Genomic DNA, 18,574 nt, shown 5'->3' on the forward strand with positions numbered 1-18,574 from the left:
CCAGATGAATATCCGACACATTAAACCAGAGAAAAAAAGTAATTAAGAAAAGTTTAATTAATTTGTGAGTTACTTAGAATTAACGGTTTATAGTTATCGTTATATATATATATATATATATATATATATATATATATATATATATAAATTGAACAGGAAAAGGGGAACATAAACCAAATTGTGAGATGGTCTCCAATCTTTACTTCGGAATCGTGGTTTTGAAGGATTTAATATCATGAATGATATTGCAGCAACGATGAAACTTTGGTTCAGAAGAAGATAAAATAAATTAGGCATATAATGAAATTTGGATTAATTCGTTTCCATTTGTTTCTTTGGTGTTCATTAGTGTGAACACAAGACAGGTAACAGCTTTTTGAAAAAATGATCTCTGTATTCTGTTATTCAAATATAAACAATAATACAGATTTATAATGACATAGAAACAGAAAAAATAACCCACCCACTGATTTCACGCAGGAAACGTGGGTTGAAGTAACTGCAAAACTAATGAGAGCTAAAAATTAGCTCTATTCCTAAATATTCGGTCAGTAACTGACCTCTTATTTAACAAATCAGCAATTTAAATTAAACAGAATAAATATCTAACATTCCCTCCCTTAAACTAAATGTCAAAGAGAGCATTTAGTTTACTTCATATGCTTCAACCACGCCTAACATTCTCCTGAGTTTTATGAATTGCTCTAGCTTTAAAGGCTTGGTCATTATGTCGGCGATTTGATTCTGGGTGTTGCAGTGACTTAGTTCAATGCTTCCATCTTTGACCAGATCTCTTAAGAAATAAAATCTTATATCTATATGTTTACTCCTTCCATGGAAGACTGGATTTTTGGACAATTGAATAGCTGAATTACTATCACATAACACTAGAACTTTACTCTGAATTTTGAGGCCAAGAGTCTCCATAATTCTCTTAATCCATATACTTTGACAAGCACATGATGCAGCTGCTATATATTCTGCTTCAGTCGTGGATAAAGTTACCACTGGTTGTTTTTTGGATGACCAAGAAACAGGTCCAGATCCTAAAAAAAATACAAATCCAGATGTACTTTTTCTATCATCAATATCTCCAGCAAAGTCACTATCTGTATAGCCTACTATGCTAGTACTCTCCCCTTTCTTGTAGTATATTCCAAATTCTGCAGTGCCTTTTAAATATCTCAGTATTCTTTTAGCAGCAAGCCAGTGATTCTCTGTAGGATTGGTCATAAATCTGCTAATTAAACTCACCCCATACATTAGATCTGGTCGTGTAGTAGTCAAGTACATAAGGCTTCCAACCACTTGTTTGAATAGAGTAGCATCCACTTTGGGTCCTGCATCATTCCTTGACAGTTTTGTACCTGGTACAATGGGATTTTTCACTGCATTGCAGTCCTTCATACCAAAACGTGACAATACATCATGAACATACTTCCTTTGACACACAAAAATTCCATGTGTATTTTGCAATATTTCTAATCCAAGGAAATACCTCATTCTTCCTAAATCTGACATATCAAATTCTGTCATCATAGAACTTCTAAAATCATCACACATATTCTCATCATTTCCGGTATATATTAAATCATCTACATATAGGCTCACAATTAAATTGTTACCTCCCTTTGATTTTGTGAACAATGTGTGTTCACAAAAACACCTTTCAAAGCCATTGTTCGTGAAGTATGTTTCTATCTTGTTGTACCAAGCTCTTGGTGCTTGTTTGAGTCCATATAGGGCCTTTTTCAGCTTGTATACCTTTTCTTCTTTGCCAGTCTTCACAAACCCAGTAGGCTGCTGTACGAATATTTCCTCATTGAGATCCCCATGCAAAAATGCGCTCTTCACATCTAGTTGAAAAATGTTCCAGCCATATTGAGCTGCTGTCGAAAGAATAATACGTATGGTATCCATCTTGGCCACTGGTGCAAAAACTTATGTATAGTCCACCCCATATTGTTGTGCATACCCTTTGGCCACCAACCTAGCTTTGAACTTGTCAATTTCTCCATTTTCTTTGAGTTTGGTTTTGAATATCCATTTGACTCCAATTGGCTTAACTCCTATTGGCAAATCTGTTAACTCCCATGTTTTGTTCTTTTCTATGGCCTCCATCTCTCTCTCCATTGCATCCCGCCAAGTTTTACTTTTGACAGCTTCTTCAAATGTCACTGGATCATCTTCTATCATCATCATTGCATTTTCACTGTCTTCATCTGATAAGCCTTCTCCCTTTTCATAATCAATCATCCAAACTGGATCTCTTCTACATCTTCTAGCCCTCCCTTCAATCAAAGTATCAACCTGTGGAAGATGCGATTCAATCTGTATTTCATCAGTGTTAATTTCAGTATTACCTTCATTCATATTTTCCACTGTTGGCTGCCCAGAAAATTCTACTGCTGTCTGATCAATTTGCTCCTCAATATCACTGTTCTGTGTTGTATTTTCACTCCAGTCCAAAGTTGTGCTTTGACTGGTTTTGTCATGTTGTTCCCAATCCCAGGTTTTTTCTTCTTCAAATATGACATCTCTACTAATGATGATTTTTTGATTTATTGGATCAAACAGTCTATAGGCCTTGGATTCATCACTCACTCCAAGAAGAATACATCGTTTACTCTTGCCATCCAATTTGACTCGTTGTTGATCTGGTGTATGTACATGAGCTATACATCCAAACACTCGAAAATAAGAAACAGAAGGCTTTATTCCACTCCAAGCTTCCTCGGGGGTTTTGTCTTACACTGCAGTGGTAGGACATCTATTTAGAATATGTACACACCATTTTGTTGCCTCTGGCCAAAATCTTTTGGGAACATTTCTTCCTATTAGCATTGACCGAACCATATTCATGATGGTTCTATTTTTCCTCTCAGCAACTCCGTTTTGCTGAGGACTATAAGTTGCTGTCAATTGTCTCTGTATGCCTTGATTCTTGCAAAATTCAGAAAAAGAGTTAGAATTGAATTCACCTCCTCTATCTGTCCGTAAGCAAAGAATGTTGTCTCCAGCTTCCTTTTCCACCAATGATTTGAAACTTTTAAAACAAGAAAAAGTTTCTGACTTCTCATTCAAAAAATACACCCAAGTTTTACGGGACATATCATCAATAAAACTCAGGAAGTATTTCTTGTTGCTGCATGATGGAGGTTGAATAGGACCACATAAATCAGCATGAACCAACTGCAATTTTTTCGATGCTCTCCATAAGCTCTTCTTTGGCATAGCATGGCGGTGTTGTTTTCCAGCAAGACAATGTGTGCACAGATCTTGGGGCGTAGTGATAGATGGCAACCCGTTCACCAGTTGTTTTGAAACAAGAGTTTTTAAGCCATCATAGCTTAAATGACCCAACCGATTGTGCCATAGTTGAGAATTTTGTTCTAGTGTTGCCTGAAAGCATGTAGTATTTACTGAAACCATGGTTGCTGTCAGCACAAACATTCTGCTACTGCTCATGTTAACCTCCATAATCTGCCCTCTTTTAGGATGCATAATAGTGCACTTGTTGTGTTGAATATTTATAGACAGGCCTTTTTCTTGAAGTTGTCCTAAACTCAATAAATTATTTTTGAGTTCAGGAACGTAATGGACATGAGATATCACATGCGTGACACCACTCACCACCAACCGAACGCTGCCTTTTCCCATCACAGCAATGCGTGTATCATTGCCTAGTTTTACTCGATGTCAAAATTCTTCATCTAATTGTGTGAACCAATTTTTGTTATCACTCATGTGGTTACTACACCCAGAATCTAAAAACCACTCATTATGCTTTCCTTTCATGGAATTTGTGGATGCCATTAACAAGAGCTCATCCTCTTGTTCCTCCTTGTCTTCTACTTCAGCATAATTTGCCTTCTTCTCCCACATAGGACATTCATATTGAAAGTGTCCTAGTTTGTGACATTTGAAGCATTCAACTTCTGCTTTGTTGAATGATTGTCTTCCTCTACCTCTTCCTCTGAAGGAGCCTCTGCTTCTTCCTCTTCCTCTGCCTCTCCAACTTTTGTCTTCTGTCACCGCCTGCATCACTTGCTCTTCATCTGTAGCCAACATCATTATTTGTTCATGAACTAAGAGGCTACTTTGGAGTTCATCAATCGTCATGTTATCCATGTTGTTGGATTCTTCTACTGAGCATACCACATAATTAAATTTCGTTGTCATTGATCTCAGGATTTTTGCGGTAATAACACTTTCTTGCATGTTTTCACCGCATGCTTTCATGCTCTTAGCAATCTTCAGAGTTCGGGCAAAATAAGAGTTCACAGATTCACCATCCTTCATTTGTAACAACTCAAAATCTTTGCGCAGAGCTTGCAATTGTGCTCGTTTTAGCCGAGTTGATCCTTGATATTTCTGCTTCATTGAGTCCCATATATTCTTGGATGTTTCATCATTGAGGATAGTGTCCAAAATTTCTCTATCAATTGCTTGATAGAGATAATTTTTTATCTTCAAATCCTTTAGCTTTTGTTCCTCCTGTGACCTCAGTTCAGCTTCTGATGCACTTGTTTTGTCAGCAATGTCTGCAATTCCATGTTCCACCAAATGCCAATACTCCTTTGAATGTAAGAAATTTTCCATCAACTTGGCCCAATGATCATAGTGCCCGTCGAATTTGGGAATAGCAGGTTGCACATATTTGCTAGAATCTGCCATTGCTTTTCTTTGATGATTTCACTCGCTGTGTCTCTCTAACACTCACCCACTGTTTGGTTTAAACCCCTTACTTCTGGTGTCTCTCTCACACTCTCCCAGCGTTTGGTTTTAACCCGTCACTTACTATTTCTCTCACTCCGATATTGGTTCTGGTTCAGGCCCCTATGAAGGGGCTCTGATACCAAATGTGAACACAAGACAGGTAACAGCTTTTTGAAAAAATGATCTCTGTATTCTGTTATTCAAATATAAACAATAATACAGATTTATAATGACATAGAAACAGAAAAAATAACCCACCCACTGATTTCACGCAGGAAACGTGGGTTGAAGTAACTGCAAAACTAATGAGAGCTAAAAATTAGCTCTATTCCTAAATATCCGGTCAGTAACTGACCTCTTATTTAACAAATCAGCAATTTAAATTAAACAGAATAAATATCTAACATTTAGTCCAGTGGCGCAACTGCATATGCATCTTTCTGTTAATGAAAATTGAAGTTGCAGTTACACAAATGAACATTTGTTCGTGTTTGTCCCCCTTGAAACATACTAAATCAAAATGAATGAAAAACAAGAGAAAAGAAGGGAGAGAACAGAAACAATCTTAAACTTTTGCTAACAGGAAGAGATACTAATGAACCGATAAGAACTACAAAAAGAAGTCTAGTTGAAATTCATATATATATATATATATATATATATATATATATATATAAACCCATGTCAAAAGTTTCCTAAAAGCTATATACATGAAAAAGAAAAATAGAGTTTCGAGTGAAAAGTATCTGTCATCGACATGTGAATAGGACATGCATGCATGCATGCATGGATCCCTCGCATATTCCAACATTGCCAGAGAAGGTTAACGTAAAAGAAAATGTAAAGGCTATAAAGAAGGATATATGCATGCATGCATGCAAAGTCGAAGACAATGATGATGATCATGAGGCCATAGATTTTGCAAGTGCCATTTCACTCTCGTGTGAGGCAATGGATGAATCCCTGTTTAGGTTACCAGCTTTTGCCCGAGATGCGACCTCCACATCTGCACTTCCAACTCCGGCGAGGCTAACTCTACATCCAAAAGCTCTTGACAAGACTCTGTAAACGAAGGTGAGCAACCAAAAGAACCATGGTAGGCAAACCAATGCCACCCCTATTTCTGGTATCCAAGAGGATGATGTTTCTGATTCAGGAAGGAGCATGTATGCCACAAGGCATGCACCTCCTGCCACTATAGACATGAACAAAACACCAGTTATGATCCATATGAACGTGCGTCCAGCACTAGGATCAGCCACAGACATTTGTGTTTAGGAATAATGTTCAAATATTCACGATTTCCTCTTTATCTTCGTCCATTTTAAGCAGTGGTGAGGGGTTAATGTTGGAGGGAAGAACATTGGGGTGGCATGGGGTAGGAAGCAGGTTGCATTTGAGGTGCCCTGTTCTGATTTCTTCTGGTGTAGCAGTTGCAGGGAAGCCTGAGAATGGGAATTTTTCTCAAATGGAAGGCGTGTTCAAAAGTTTGTTAACCTACCTAAAATGCTGTTATCGATTAGAACGAACACGCCCACGAAGACAAAGAAAGAGAGAGGGAAGCGGGTTCCAATTATGGTTATCCAAGTTGAGGTTAGAGATGGTTTGTATGCTACTATTTCAAATTGAAAACTCATTCTTTATACATGTTATGTTATGTTTATGCATACAAAATACCCAAAATTGACAAGGTATTAGCACACGGCAATAATAATAATAACAATAACAATAATAATAAAAATAATAATAATATTATTATTATTACTGAAAAAATTAGTAGTGTTTTCTTAAAGAAGTTGGGTTGTAAAAGATATTTTTCTTTAACTGATAGGAACAATTTTATTCATTAAAATTTAGTACAAGATAGATACTACAAGTTCAGTTTCCTCGTTGGTTCCCCCACCACCCCTGGTAGGCGGATAATAAAAGGATAAAATAAGCAATAATGTATAATTTCTTACAAACTTTGAATGCAAAATAATACTTCAATAATTGAAAATAATAGGCTCAATGCTTTAACAAATACCGAGCAAACAAATTACATCGGTTAAACTCTACATGAATGGAATATATTGAGACCTACTTTTAAAGTGTGGACCAAAATCCAAATCAAGAAAAAGTTCATAAACTAAAAGGGTACATCTACTTTAAAAAACAAAAAAGATTGACATTTATGTCAACAAATAATTTGTTTAAATATTATCAATCGGATCGAATTGTCAAATGTAGTACAAAAATACAATAAGTTTCTTTCCCTTTCTATCCAATCCTTTCTGTTAATCTATAAATCTACGACACTGATTTTGCAGCCTTTATATCACATATATAATGTGGCACACTGAATATCAAAATTGGTAGAATGGTAAGGTATCAACATGACGTGAAAACTTACCCAGAGCTTACTTTTTCAGTCAAAGAAACTTCAGGCATCTCAACTTGGTTATTTGCTTGAACGGCATTCATCATTTTGTGCCTCCTCTGTTCTTGAGCTTTCCTCCGTCTGGTTTCGAGCACAATGAGTAGAGCAGTGATATCAGCGGGGCTCACCCCACCTACTCTGGTTGCCTGACCAATGGTTTGAGGCCTAACCTGAAATCATTGAGATAACATTGTCGCAAGTACAAGAGAGAAAGTTGCATTATAGAGAATATTTAATAACCTATGGTCTTACACTCACCGAAAAGTATATACATGTAACAGTTAAATTATAAAAACTATTTAATAAATTGTACTAAACTTTCCTTGATGCTACAAAATAAAAATTGCTCCTTAATCAATTTCATAAGGGCATCTCCAAAGCTCCAATGTCGCTTTTATCCATGCATCTTCCGCATAGACACCTGTGCCTATTAAGTTCGTACCGTATTCTGTATGACGACGAGTACGTGTTTCTACAAGCACCGGTGCATGAGGTATATTTATGTGGAGCACCATGTCACTATCAATCAAGGCCTCCGTAATTTAAAAAAATAAAATAAAGTATGTGTACCAACTCAACTCATTTATGGTGGGAACCCATTTAGTAAATTTAGATGCTTAGTAATCTAATCTTTAACATTTGAAAAGATTAGTGACAAAATAGGTACTATGTTGAGAAAAGAGAAAATGAAAAGGAACATCGAATTTAATGTGTTGCATACACACATGAGTAATCTTATTTATAACGAAGAAGACATACAATAATAAGGAACAAAATCAATATCTAATAATGTGAAATATTTGGTAAAATAATAATAAATAAAAATCATTAAAGTAAATTGAACCATTTTAAAAGAAAAAAGTAAATTTCACATAATTTCTTTTCAACCAAACAACCTCTTTATATTCTTTCTTACCTCTTTCTCCTCTTTTCTTTTCTCTATCACTCTATTTCTTTCCTCCCAACCGAACATACAAGTAATGAACCAAATATCTATACTGATGAAGTTATATAACTTACAAACCTTGGAAAGTTTTTCGCGAGCTTCATGAGATAATGTTGTCATTGCATAGTAATCCAAGTCTTCGGGAAGTGGTCTATGGTGTTGAGCAACCAACTAGATGTAAATCCATCATAACAATGAAATTTGAATTATATACACAGCTGAATTTCTAAAATGTGTAAAAATTAAAATGATTTGGTATTTAGAGGTCAACAAAGAGAAAAATGGTATTCACTTTTGCTCATTCACAAGTGTAATACATACCTGTTGAAGTTGGCTTTGCTGACGCAAGATGAAACCTTCGTACTTTATATCAATCTCAACACATTCTTTCTCCATTCTTGATAAGCTTTTGTCGCCAAAACCATGCTTGTCAAGAATTTCATATTCTATGTGTGGTTTCTTAAGAAGGCTTTCTAATGTCGAAGAGTCCTTCACGGGCTGACCAGATAGACTAGTGACTTCAGCAGCCAAATCCCCTCCTGATGAGAAAATTGGGGAGTAGCGATAATTGATAATTAGCCAAACAAAATCTCTACATAATCTATCAGAGTAAGTATTTGAAGGGAAGCATACATCGATGGAAAATCAGTACAAATATAATGATGTACTCCAACTATATAAGAAAACATTTTATTTTCCTAAAGGATGAATAGTAGTAATCACAAACAACTTGGACTTCTACTAACACTAGTGTGAAGTATCTACCCGACTATATTAAAAGTAGTTTGGTTACATTTTAAATTGTAATCCTTGCGTAAAATATTGTGACCGTATAAAGTGCAGAAGAGTGAAGATTAAAAGCTCCCAATTTACAAAATCCCCTCTGTTGTTATTAATACAACATTACATGGGTATTACAATTTTTTAGTCAAAGATTATAGGGAAATGAAGGGAGTGGACAGAACAGTCAACCATCATTTCCTGTCAATTTATTAAAATATTTTTAAGAAATTTTTTCAAAATAATAGAATTGAACAACAAAAGCTAGGCCAACAATTTAATTTGACTTGAGAAGTATCAACATTTAAAAAACTTTGTTATTATGCTTAGATGTTGCCATCTTGTTTCCCCAAACTCATAAAATTTCTTTCAGTCCAAGAAACACCTTCCAAGAATGAGTTGCCACCCAAAAATAGTGGGCAAACCTACCTGAAATCCGGACACTTTTCAATCGCTTCTTTTCCCCAGAAATCCGAGCTTGCTTATCCTGGTACAGTTTCCAGCGTCTATCATCTATCAATCCTATTTCATGACCCAAAGGTGTGAGACGGCTATCAGCATTATCGGATCTCAAGAGTAACCGATGCTCTGAGCGGCTAACATGAGGAAGGAAAAATTTCAATTTATATGTCAAGAAAGAAGAGACAGAATAAAGCAACATAAATGTTATATTCGGTTAGCTTACCTGGTTAACACACGGTAAGGCTCTCGCAGGTCCTTGGTTACTAGATCATCAATTAATGTTCCTATATAACTGCTCTCCCTCTCAAGAACAATAAGTGGCTTATCATCTGCATGTCTAGCAGCATTGATACCAGAAATAATGCCCTAAACAATAGCATAGAGGGTTGAAAGCTTGCTAGATTAACGGGAAGCTCAGATAGCCAAGAAATACCAACACATGATACAACTCACACAATTCACAACACTGAAAAAATCACAAATGAATTATGATACCTGTGCAGCAGCTTCTTCATAGCCTGTAGTTCCATTTATCTGACCAGAGAAGAACAATCCTTGAATTTTCTTTGTCATTAGAGACCTAGCACATTGATGAGCAGGTAAATAATCATATTCCACAGCGTATGCAGGCCTCAACATTGAACACTTCTCAAGTCCAGGTAAAGTTCTCAGCAAAGGTAATTGTAGTCTCTCCGGCAAACCCGTTGAGAACCCCTATAAGATAGAAAGCATTAACCATATAAACTTCAACTCTTTGTAAGTAGAAGTCCATATTTCATCTATACTAATTTCAAAGAACACAAAAGAGTAGAATTGGAGGACAGTACTCCTCTTGATAAAAAGGAGCTGAGACAAGCCATTAGCATTACCAATCCATGCTTACAAAAGAAATGTCAAGTTCCATTCAGATAACAGAAAAGTGGGTAATAAGAGTATACAAAAGTATAACTTACCTGCACATAGAGCTCAGGCACATTTCGACCCTCAGGTTCAAGAAATATTTGATGGGACTCTTTATCATGAAATCTTACAATCTAAAAGTGAACAATATATCACATCAGGAAATAATACAAACGATTCCAGTATAGTTCATCTGATGCTTCAGACCCATTTTTCTAAATGTTTCAAGTTTATTAGGAGTATGGATTGAATTAATATAGTTCTGTACATAAAGATATTAAACTGGAATAAACAAAGCCAGGGTAACTGTTTTTAAGCACACCTTATCTTCTATTGAAGGACAGTATCTAGGTCCTTTGGCTTCTACCCATCCGCCATAAGTGGGAGTCTCATGTAAGTTCTCTCGTATTATCTGATGGGTTGTACTTGTTGTACGAGTTAGGTAGCAGCACATCTGTTCTCTTTCAATATGGACCTCAGGATCAAAACTAAACCAGCTGACCTGCCAATTATGAAGATACACTGGGGAAACACTACCTTTTTGTTAGAGTAAATGCCTTTAATTACAGATTACAAGCAGTTAGCAACTCAGTATTATTGTTATCTTTTCAGCAGTGGAGGAAAAGTAAACTTCTATTTTTTCGTGTCATGATTTGTTTGAACTCGGTATTATTGTTTTCAGAGCTGAAATTATTGCTAAGCTAAATATTATTATCAATCAAGGCAATCCGAGTGTTAACTTAAGAAACATCTTGGATCATGCCCAACTGGTGGCTGGTAGACATATTCTCCAGATAGAAAATTACTAGAGCCTTTAGGTTGTATGAAGTAACAGATTAACATGATCAGAAGTGACAATTGGACTGAGTCCAGAAAAAAATCATTTGCAAACTACAAAACAAAGCCTGATTTGAACCAAAATTGAATCAAATTAACCTACTGATAGGTTTAAATGGACAAACCTCTTGATCTCCATGCTGTGGTTCTAATACTGAGAAATTTACAGTGCGAATGTCCACTCGGGCTGGGGTTCCAGTTTTCAACCGATCAGTTTCAAAACCAAGTCGCTGTAGGTTTTCTGTTAATCCAAGTGAAGCGGACTCGCCAGCTCGTCCTGCTGGCATAGAAGTTCGACCAACCCAAATTTTACCACTCATAAATGTTCCTGTTGTAAGAATGATAGACGGAGCATAGAACTTCATTCCAAAAAATGTACAAACACCTTCCACGTTATCATTCTTCCCAAGTAAAATATCTGTGACCATAGCCTCTCGAATAGAAAGGTTTGGAGTGCTGCAAAAAATAAAGTCCAAGCAAAATTTGATGGAAAGTAACAAACAAGACAAAGGCATATAACATGTGAAGATCTGTGATGCACCAAAACGTTCATCAGGCCAACATATGTGTCAGGACATATCAGACACAAATACACTTAGATACGTTTAAAAATACATATCTGTTGAGCGTCAGTAATTAAAAATAAAATAGTGCTTAATTTAAGTCAAAAGCGTGCTTGTAAGTTAGAACTGTTGCTTTTTGGTACAACTAGTACTCCTGTATTACAAATTCTCATTGTCCTTTGGGTAAAACCTTAATCCAACAAAAGACTTGATCAGTGAGGATCTGGCTCTTATTTATTACGTATGTGAAATAAGACAAAGACGTACCAAGGATCCCACACCCCGACCCATTTCTCCTAAAATAGCTTCATATATAACATTCCACTAGTATATATCATAATTTTTTATTTTTTATATATTTCTAAACATTAAACATACATGAAATATGTAATCTTTGAGATTTGTTCCATGAAATCATTTTTAGAAATTGATATTTGACTGCCATTTAATTAAAAAAACAACTGCTATGACAACAAATGTTGATAGAAGCAACTCTCACCATTTGTTTGTATAAAACTATAATTTGTATATACATTTGAGTTTCATAAATTTGAATTGGATAATACTTAATAATGATTTTCAATTTTAATACAGTCTCTTAAAAGAATTACAATAAGATTTATTTAATTTTGTGAACTATATATATGTGTATCTAAATGTATTGTATCCTATATTTTACAAGATGAAATGAATCGTTGTGTTGGATACATGTTGTATCCAATACTCGTGCATCGTAGGTGAAGAAAGATCACACAGGGCCAGAATAAATTTGGAGAGATCAAGGAACCAAATTGCTACCTCTTCCACCAGTCTAGCTAGTTATTAAACTTCCAAATTAGAAGGTCATGTATCTTGCATGTTAAGATATTAGGACTATTACAGATTATTAGTCCTTTTTTAGGAGCTAGGGCTTGGAGCAGAAGTACTAGATTCACCATCTACATAATATCATCTAAGGAAAAGCCAGTCCACATGCAGGACTAACAAAGGATTGAGGGCAATGTCCGCAGCCCTTTTTATAACTAGGGTTTTAAAAAATTATTTCATCCCAAATATTTGTTTTACCCTACCAGCCATACGTATGTCATAACTCTACTTTGTTGACTGTTAACTTGGCCAAGTTCACTATATAGAACAAACTAAATATTTCCCATAACTATTACTGCGGTGTTTATGTTATTGCTTCTAAAGTTATGAGAATTAGTAACCCTAATCCTACAAAGAAAAAATATTACTGCAAAAGACTCGTTCGGTTGTTGCATGCAAATGTGATTGATTGCGACAAAAAGCTAAGTATAGCAAAATAGATCATACAAATAACAAAAGAAAAGGAAAAATATTATGGTTATGAACTTGCCTTTCTACTACATTTTTCATTTGCCAGGCATACTCCCTTTTATCAGTCTGAGCTCGTAATGCACGAACTGCAGGACCTCTTGAGACATTGAGTACACGCTTTTGTAAGTAACATCTGAACACAAATAGAAAAGTGTATTTAAGCCACAAAACCTAAAAAAACTGCTCTTCTATTATATCCCAAATGTAGTTCTTTGTAAACACATTACTCAAGAATCTCAGGAAGAAAGCATGAAACAAAAGTAAATATATACTATAGTGATATTAAAAGGTGCATCATATGGTAGTGGAACTTATTAAAAATTAATATCATGGATAAAATTATATATAGTGAGTTGTGAATTCTTGGGCAAAACTAGATAACTATAACGAAATAAATTAATGCTTTAAAAGAGACCGACTTTCTTTAGGTACATGAGGCTCAGGGCCACAATAGAAGATCACATCAAATTCAAAGTCAATAACTCACTTCTCCTATATGTACACACATTATTTAGTTCTAACAAAGCAATTAAGAACCTCAAGGCTCTTATTCCATCCTCTCTTCGTGTAATTTTGAATACACAAACATAAGAACATCTTGCAACAGTCCAAAAGACTCATTATTTCCACTTTCCCCTTAACTTAAAATATTTTCCTATCAACTCTTGTTTTCAAATTATAACCAACAATAGAAAAAAAAAACGTTAACAATACTTTGATTGAAAAGAAGAATTTCGAATTATCAGTTAAAATTATATCCATAAAATCTAGGGGAATGAAGTAGCAAAAAACTATAAGTGAGGGCATATGATTCCCCCAAATTACCTATCAGCAATCTTCCCTATTTCACCACCTAGCGCATCCACTTCATGAACAAGTTGGGACTTTGCAGGTCCACCAACAGCTGGATTGCAAGGCTGCACCAAACCCGTCCCAATCAGAAACTCTAAATATTTAGGGATTGAGCCATGCATCAACAAAACCAGTTGTGCTCAACCAAATCAAAGGTAAGGAAGGGGTGTATACACAGCAAGCAAGCAAATGCAGGAGAAATGGCAAACACGTAATTTTCTTTCAAGCACAAAAAATAAAGCACATGACCAGTCCACTCTACATCTTTAGCACAAGGACGCTGCATTTTCAAGTTACAAAATATGCAGCAGAAGACAACACATGCCGCAAAGTTGCTACAGAGAGTCAAGCCCATGGGACAACTCACTATACCTTATATTTTTACAGTTAACTTAACAGTGAGGGCTATGATCAAGTTAGCCATTGCGACCACAGATAAATCCCAACGCCTTTCTCTATTTTACCCATCGCAATCGTATCCTATGAGCCTCCAGGGATGTCTTTTGTATATAACAATAACAATAATTATTACTTAAAAATTCATATCTATAATAACTACTAATTAGTAAAGAGTATAAAAAAGTTTAGCCTGAGTCTATAAAGGACATGAACAGATTTGCTAACATTAACAATCATAACATGAACAGCAATAACTGAAAGAAGCGTAAAATGCTAACCTGCCACGCAATTCGGTCAATGTTGAGAGTAAGAAGAAGAGTTCTCGCCCCCAAACGTGCAGAGGCAAGAGCGGCTTCGCAACCAGCGTGCCCTCCTCCAACGACAATCACATCATATTTCTCATCCACCACTCCCGACTCACAATCCACCACTTTGCAAAATCCAAACAAGCAAATAATTTCAGTTTCCAACACACTCCCAAGCCAAACAGGCGTGAAAAAACGAAATTCGCGTACCTCGGGAGGTAGAACTGGCGCAGAAGCGACGGGAGAAAGAGGAGGAGAATGATATTTGGCGACGGAACTTGCGGCGGAAAGTGACGCGGCGAGGGTTGGGAAGAGCGGGGGAGGGAGTAAGAAAGAGCTTTGTGCATAAGTTTCGGCCAAGGCGACAGAGATGGAGAGTTAACGCCGTCGTTGCCATTGTGGCATTTGGATAGGGAGAAACGGAAGCGGAAATTTATGATGAACGGCTCTGATTGAGTGGCTGGTGGCGGTGAAGCGTTTTTCAGTGGCAGCTCCCTTCTTCTCTCTCTCCTGTTCAAGTTTTACGCTGGGAATTACAATGTATTTTTTTGGTTCTAAATTATCTTATCCAAACACTGAAAAATGTTAACATTTAAAAAAAATCCCGATTACACAATAAAAAAATTATTTAAGTGGCACCGCTGTAAAATAATAATTCTTTTAAATGTGAGTTATTATGACTCAAATTCTGTAACATGTTAGGTTAACAATTTCAATTTACGAGTTAATTACTCAATACCATTATATTTTCTTAAAATATTAATCAATTTTAATATTTTCTTTATTTTATTAGATTATATTTTATTCTTACATAGCCGAGATAATAAGATACATTTCACGTTAAGTCAGCAAAATATAAAAGAAAATTATATAATAATTAATGAATAAATATGTAAGTTATACTTAGTCTAAACGACTTTAGAATTTTCTAATATATGTCATTTATGGTGATATTTAGTTAAACACGTCTAATCTCATTTACTATATTAATTTATTTCATGAAAAAGGGTCGAAATGACTTCGTTTCGAGCTAATGACATCATCCTTGTTTCAGATTTTTAATATTTAGATGATGTCTTGGTAAATGTTGTGGTCTTCATGACCTATACTTTTCATTAATCGGTTCGTTTTATTTATATATATATATATATATATATATATATATATATATATATACATATATATATATATATACATATATATATATATATATGTATATGTATATATGTATATGTATACATATACATATATACATATACATATACATATATATATATATGTATATATATATAAAAAAATAATTACATTTTATCAAATATTAACCGGTAAGAACTTGAAAATTAAAAAACAATAGTGCTCTTTTTTTTATATTATAGTTGCTAATATATTTTCTTGGTCCATGTTTTTATTTTAAAATTTCAAATAGGTTTTAAGATTTTTTTTAGTCTCAATTAGGTTTATATTTTTGAAAAGCGTAACAATTAGGTCTAGTTCGTTAGTATGGTGTTAACGATGTTAAAGATGTGTCACTTGTCAGCTAATATTTTTTTTTTAAATTATTCATACCATGTGTCATGTCAATATTGTGTCACGTGTCAAGTTAGTAAGGTGACACGTGTCAAGTCATTATCTGAATCTCAATTTAGTTTATATATTTATTATTTTAATTACATTTCAGTCCATTTGTTTTTAATTTTCAATTTTATCCTCTCAAATTGAGAATAAATTTAAATTTTATATAAATATCATAATGATATTTTTATTATAAGTAATATTTTTATGACATATTTTTAACGATAGTAAGTTTATTTAAATTTAAATTTTATATTGAACTCTATTTATTTATTTTAAAATTTTAAATATATTTATTTTAATTTTTACAAAATTGTTTGAAAATTAATATTTAAATTTATAAAATTGTTATTTTTAAACCAACTCTAACATTTATATATAAATTATTTAAAACAATTTTGTAACAAGTTAAAATAAATATTTTAAAAATTTTAAAAAAAATATAAGCAAAGTTTAATGTAAAATATAAATTTAAATAAACTTAATATTGTTAAAATGTTTAATAAAAATATAATTATGAAATTTATATAAAATTTAAATTTGGTCTTAATTTGGAGGGGGTGAAATTGGAAAAGTTTTAAAAAAATTATGGACCGAAATAAAATTAAAATAACAAATATATGGATCAAATAGAGATTCAGATAATGACTTGACATATGTGACCTTACTGATTTGACACGTGACATAATACTGACGTGACATATGACATAAATAATTTTTAAAAAAAATAAAAATTCAAAAAAGTTCAAAAAAAATAAAAGAAATGAGGAGCTAACGTGACAGATCCTTTAACACCTTAACACCTGTTAACACTATACTGAAAAACACATTTTAAAAAATATGGACCTAATTGAGACAAAAAAAAAGTGAACCAATAAAATATTTTAACCTATTATATTATTATATTAGTTATTTTAGCACACCTCCGAAAAATTCATGGAAGGAATGGCAAGGATGGGCATTCTCAAACACATGCGTCATATGATGTTCTTTTGATTTTTCTAATGCAAATGTCAAACACGTGCTCCAATCACACTCACACATAATACTTGTGTTTAAATGTATCTTCCAATAAAGTTTTTTCAATATCACTAACCATGCACGGAAGTGAGCATTATTAATTGCTCTCCTTAACACCTTCAAAAATGGCCGATAAGTATTGTCGTGTTGAATTGTTTTCAAGCACATCACACGAAATCTATGAAAAATCTATAAGAAACCTATAATCTTTTCTCCTGTTTATATTTAAAGAGATGCGCTTAAGACTTGGTGGAAATGTGTACTTATAGTTTACATTCAATATTGAAAAATTCATTGTAGCATCCCTAGTCCATGACCTAAAGACACATCAATATTAGAGTAAAAAGATCTTTTATGTTTAGTATTTAAAATTAATTATATTTGTTAAGAGTATGGTGATAAATTTACTTTGGATTTAGTAAGATTTGACATAAAAATTTTACATTCTTTTAAAAAAATTAATAGGTTTGGACTTACCAAAATACAAATAAGAGAGCGAAAAACTAAATTAAGGAAAAAACATGCACGCTTACCAAAAGAGCCATCCAAATTATAAATAGCAACTTCTATTCTATTTACATGTAAATAATTAGTTCAATATAGTAAGTATTAATATATTTCATTTTTAATATAATAAAAAAAATTACATTTTAAATAAGAAATAACAATTTATTTAATTTTGTTTGGACTTTATTAATGAATAAGGAAATTAAATCTATATTTAGTCTTTAATAATTGTCATGTATATTTATTAAAAAAATAAATTAACTAAACATATGTAACTATATATTTAATTACCTTAATTATTAACCAGATCCAAATAAAATGAATGAAATTAAATTTTTTACACTAAGACTGGATTTGTTTTTCTTCTTAGTGTAGTAATATGTTGATATTGTGGGATATATAAAACTAGAGAAGAGATTCAAAATGAAAGTCCAAGAATTTATGAAGTTTCAACAACACATGACCCAAGGATTTACGAACATTTAATGTTGCTAGGTAAATGCAAAACAATTGTTCATGTTGTAGTGGTGGTATTGTTGTTTTTATCACAATAGTTTAAACCAGTCACCGAGACGAACCAATGGCTGTATACCAAAGTTATTTTTTTTAAGGATAATTCATTAGAAAGATATTACATAAATGTGATATAAGTCTAACCCCTATAAAAAAATTAACATCATTTCTAACCAAAAACCTAAAAACAATAATTGTTTTCTTTTATACGGTGTTTAACTTTTTTCTTTTTATCTAATATGAGACTTAAACTCATACATTATAGTAAAAACTTGTTGACTTAAAATGTTAATTATTATGAGCGTAAAATCACATTTTAGATTTATCATATCTACATGACATAATTTCAAACTCGTGCAAATATATTGATATAAACTATTTTTTTAAGACGTTTATGTTTGCATTCTTTTAAAAAAAATTATCCAAACAATATTGGTAATAT

At 33.5% G+C, this 18,574-nt stretch overlaps 2 protein-coding genes across 2 annotated transcripts; both read right to left on the minus strand.

The window, feature by feature from the left end:
* Positions 1 to 5,403: 5,403 nt before the first annotated feature.
* LOC114179827 lies at positions 5,404 to 6,404 on the minus strand. Its single transcript, XM_028066293.1, has one exon. It carries the CDS (start codon positions 5,985 to 5,987, stop codon positions 5,622 to 5,624), a length of 366 nt encoding a protein of 121 aa, XP_027922094.1. The 5' UTR covers positions 5,988 to 6,404; the 3' UTR covers positions 5,404 to 5,621.
* Positions 6,405 to 6,865: 461 nt separating this feature from the next.
* LOC114178942 (tRNA uridine 5-carboxymethylaminomethyl modification enzyme MnmG) lies at positions 6,866 to 15,068 on the minus strand. Its single transcript, XM_028065098.1, has 13 exons — positions 14,731 to 15,068; positions 14,494 to 14,645; positions 13,790 to 13,881; positions 12,984 to 13,097; positions 11,189 to 11,519; positions 10,549 to 10,728; positions 10,280 to 10,360; positions 9,822 to 10,040; positions 9,550 to 9,692; positions 9,294 to 9,460; positions 8,406 to 8,623; positions 8,163 to 8,255; positions 6,866 to 7,308 (listed from the first exon to the last, which is right to left on the minus strand). Exons 1-13 carry the CDS (start codon positions 14,915 to 14,917, stop codon positions 7,108 to 7,110), a joined length of 2,178 nt encoding a protein of 725 aa, XP_027920899.1. The 5' UTR covers positions 14,918 to 15,068; the 3' UTR covers positions 6,866 to 7,107.
* Positions 15,069 to 18,574: the final 3,506 nt, after the last annotated feature.

Source organism: Vigna unguiculata, chromosome 3 (assembly GCF_004118075.2).
Source record: "Vigna unguiculata cultivar IT97K-499-35 chromosome 3, ASM411807v1, whole genome shotgun sequence".
Lineage (NCBI taxonomy): Eukaryota > Viridiplantae > Streptophyta > Magnoliopsida > Fabales > Fabaceae > Vigna > Vigna unguiculata.

Bases quoted from the DNA above. Each gene is read 5' to 3' on its own strand.
- LOC114179827 (XM_028066293.1), bottom strand. From the start codon at position 5,987: ATGTCTGTGGCTGATCCTAGTGCTGGACGCACGTTCATATGGATCATA.
- LOC114178942 (XM_028065098.1), bottom strand. From the start codon at position 14,917: ATGGCAACGACGGCGTTAACTCTCCATCTCTGTCGCCTTGGCCGAAAC. The intron at 10,729-11,188 runs GTTTGTCCATTT...CATAATTGGCAG, and splicing joins CACAGCATGGAGATCAAGAG to GTCAGCTGGTTTAGTTTTGA. The intron at 8,624-9,293 runs GTAGGTTTGCCC...TTTTCTCATCAG, and splicing joins GAAAAGTGTCCGGATTTCAG to GAGGGGATTTGGCTGCTGAA.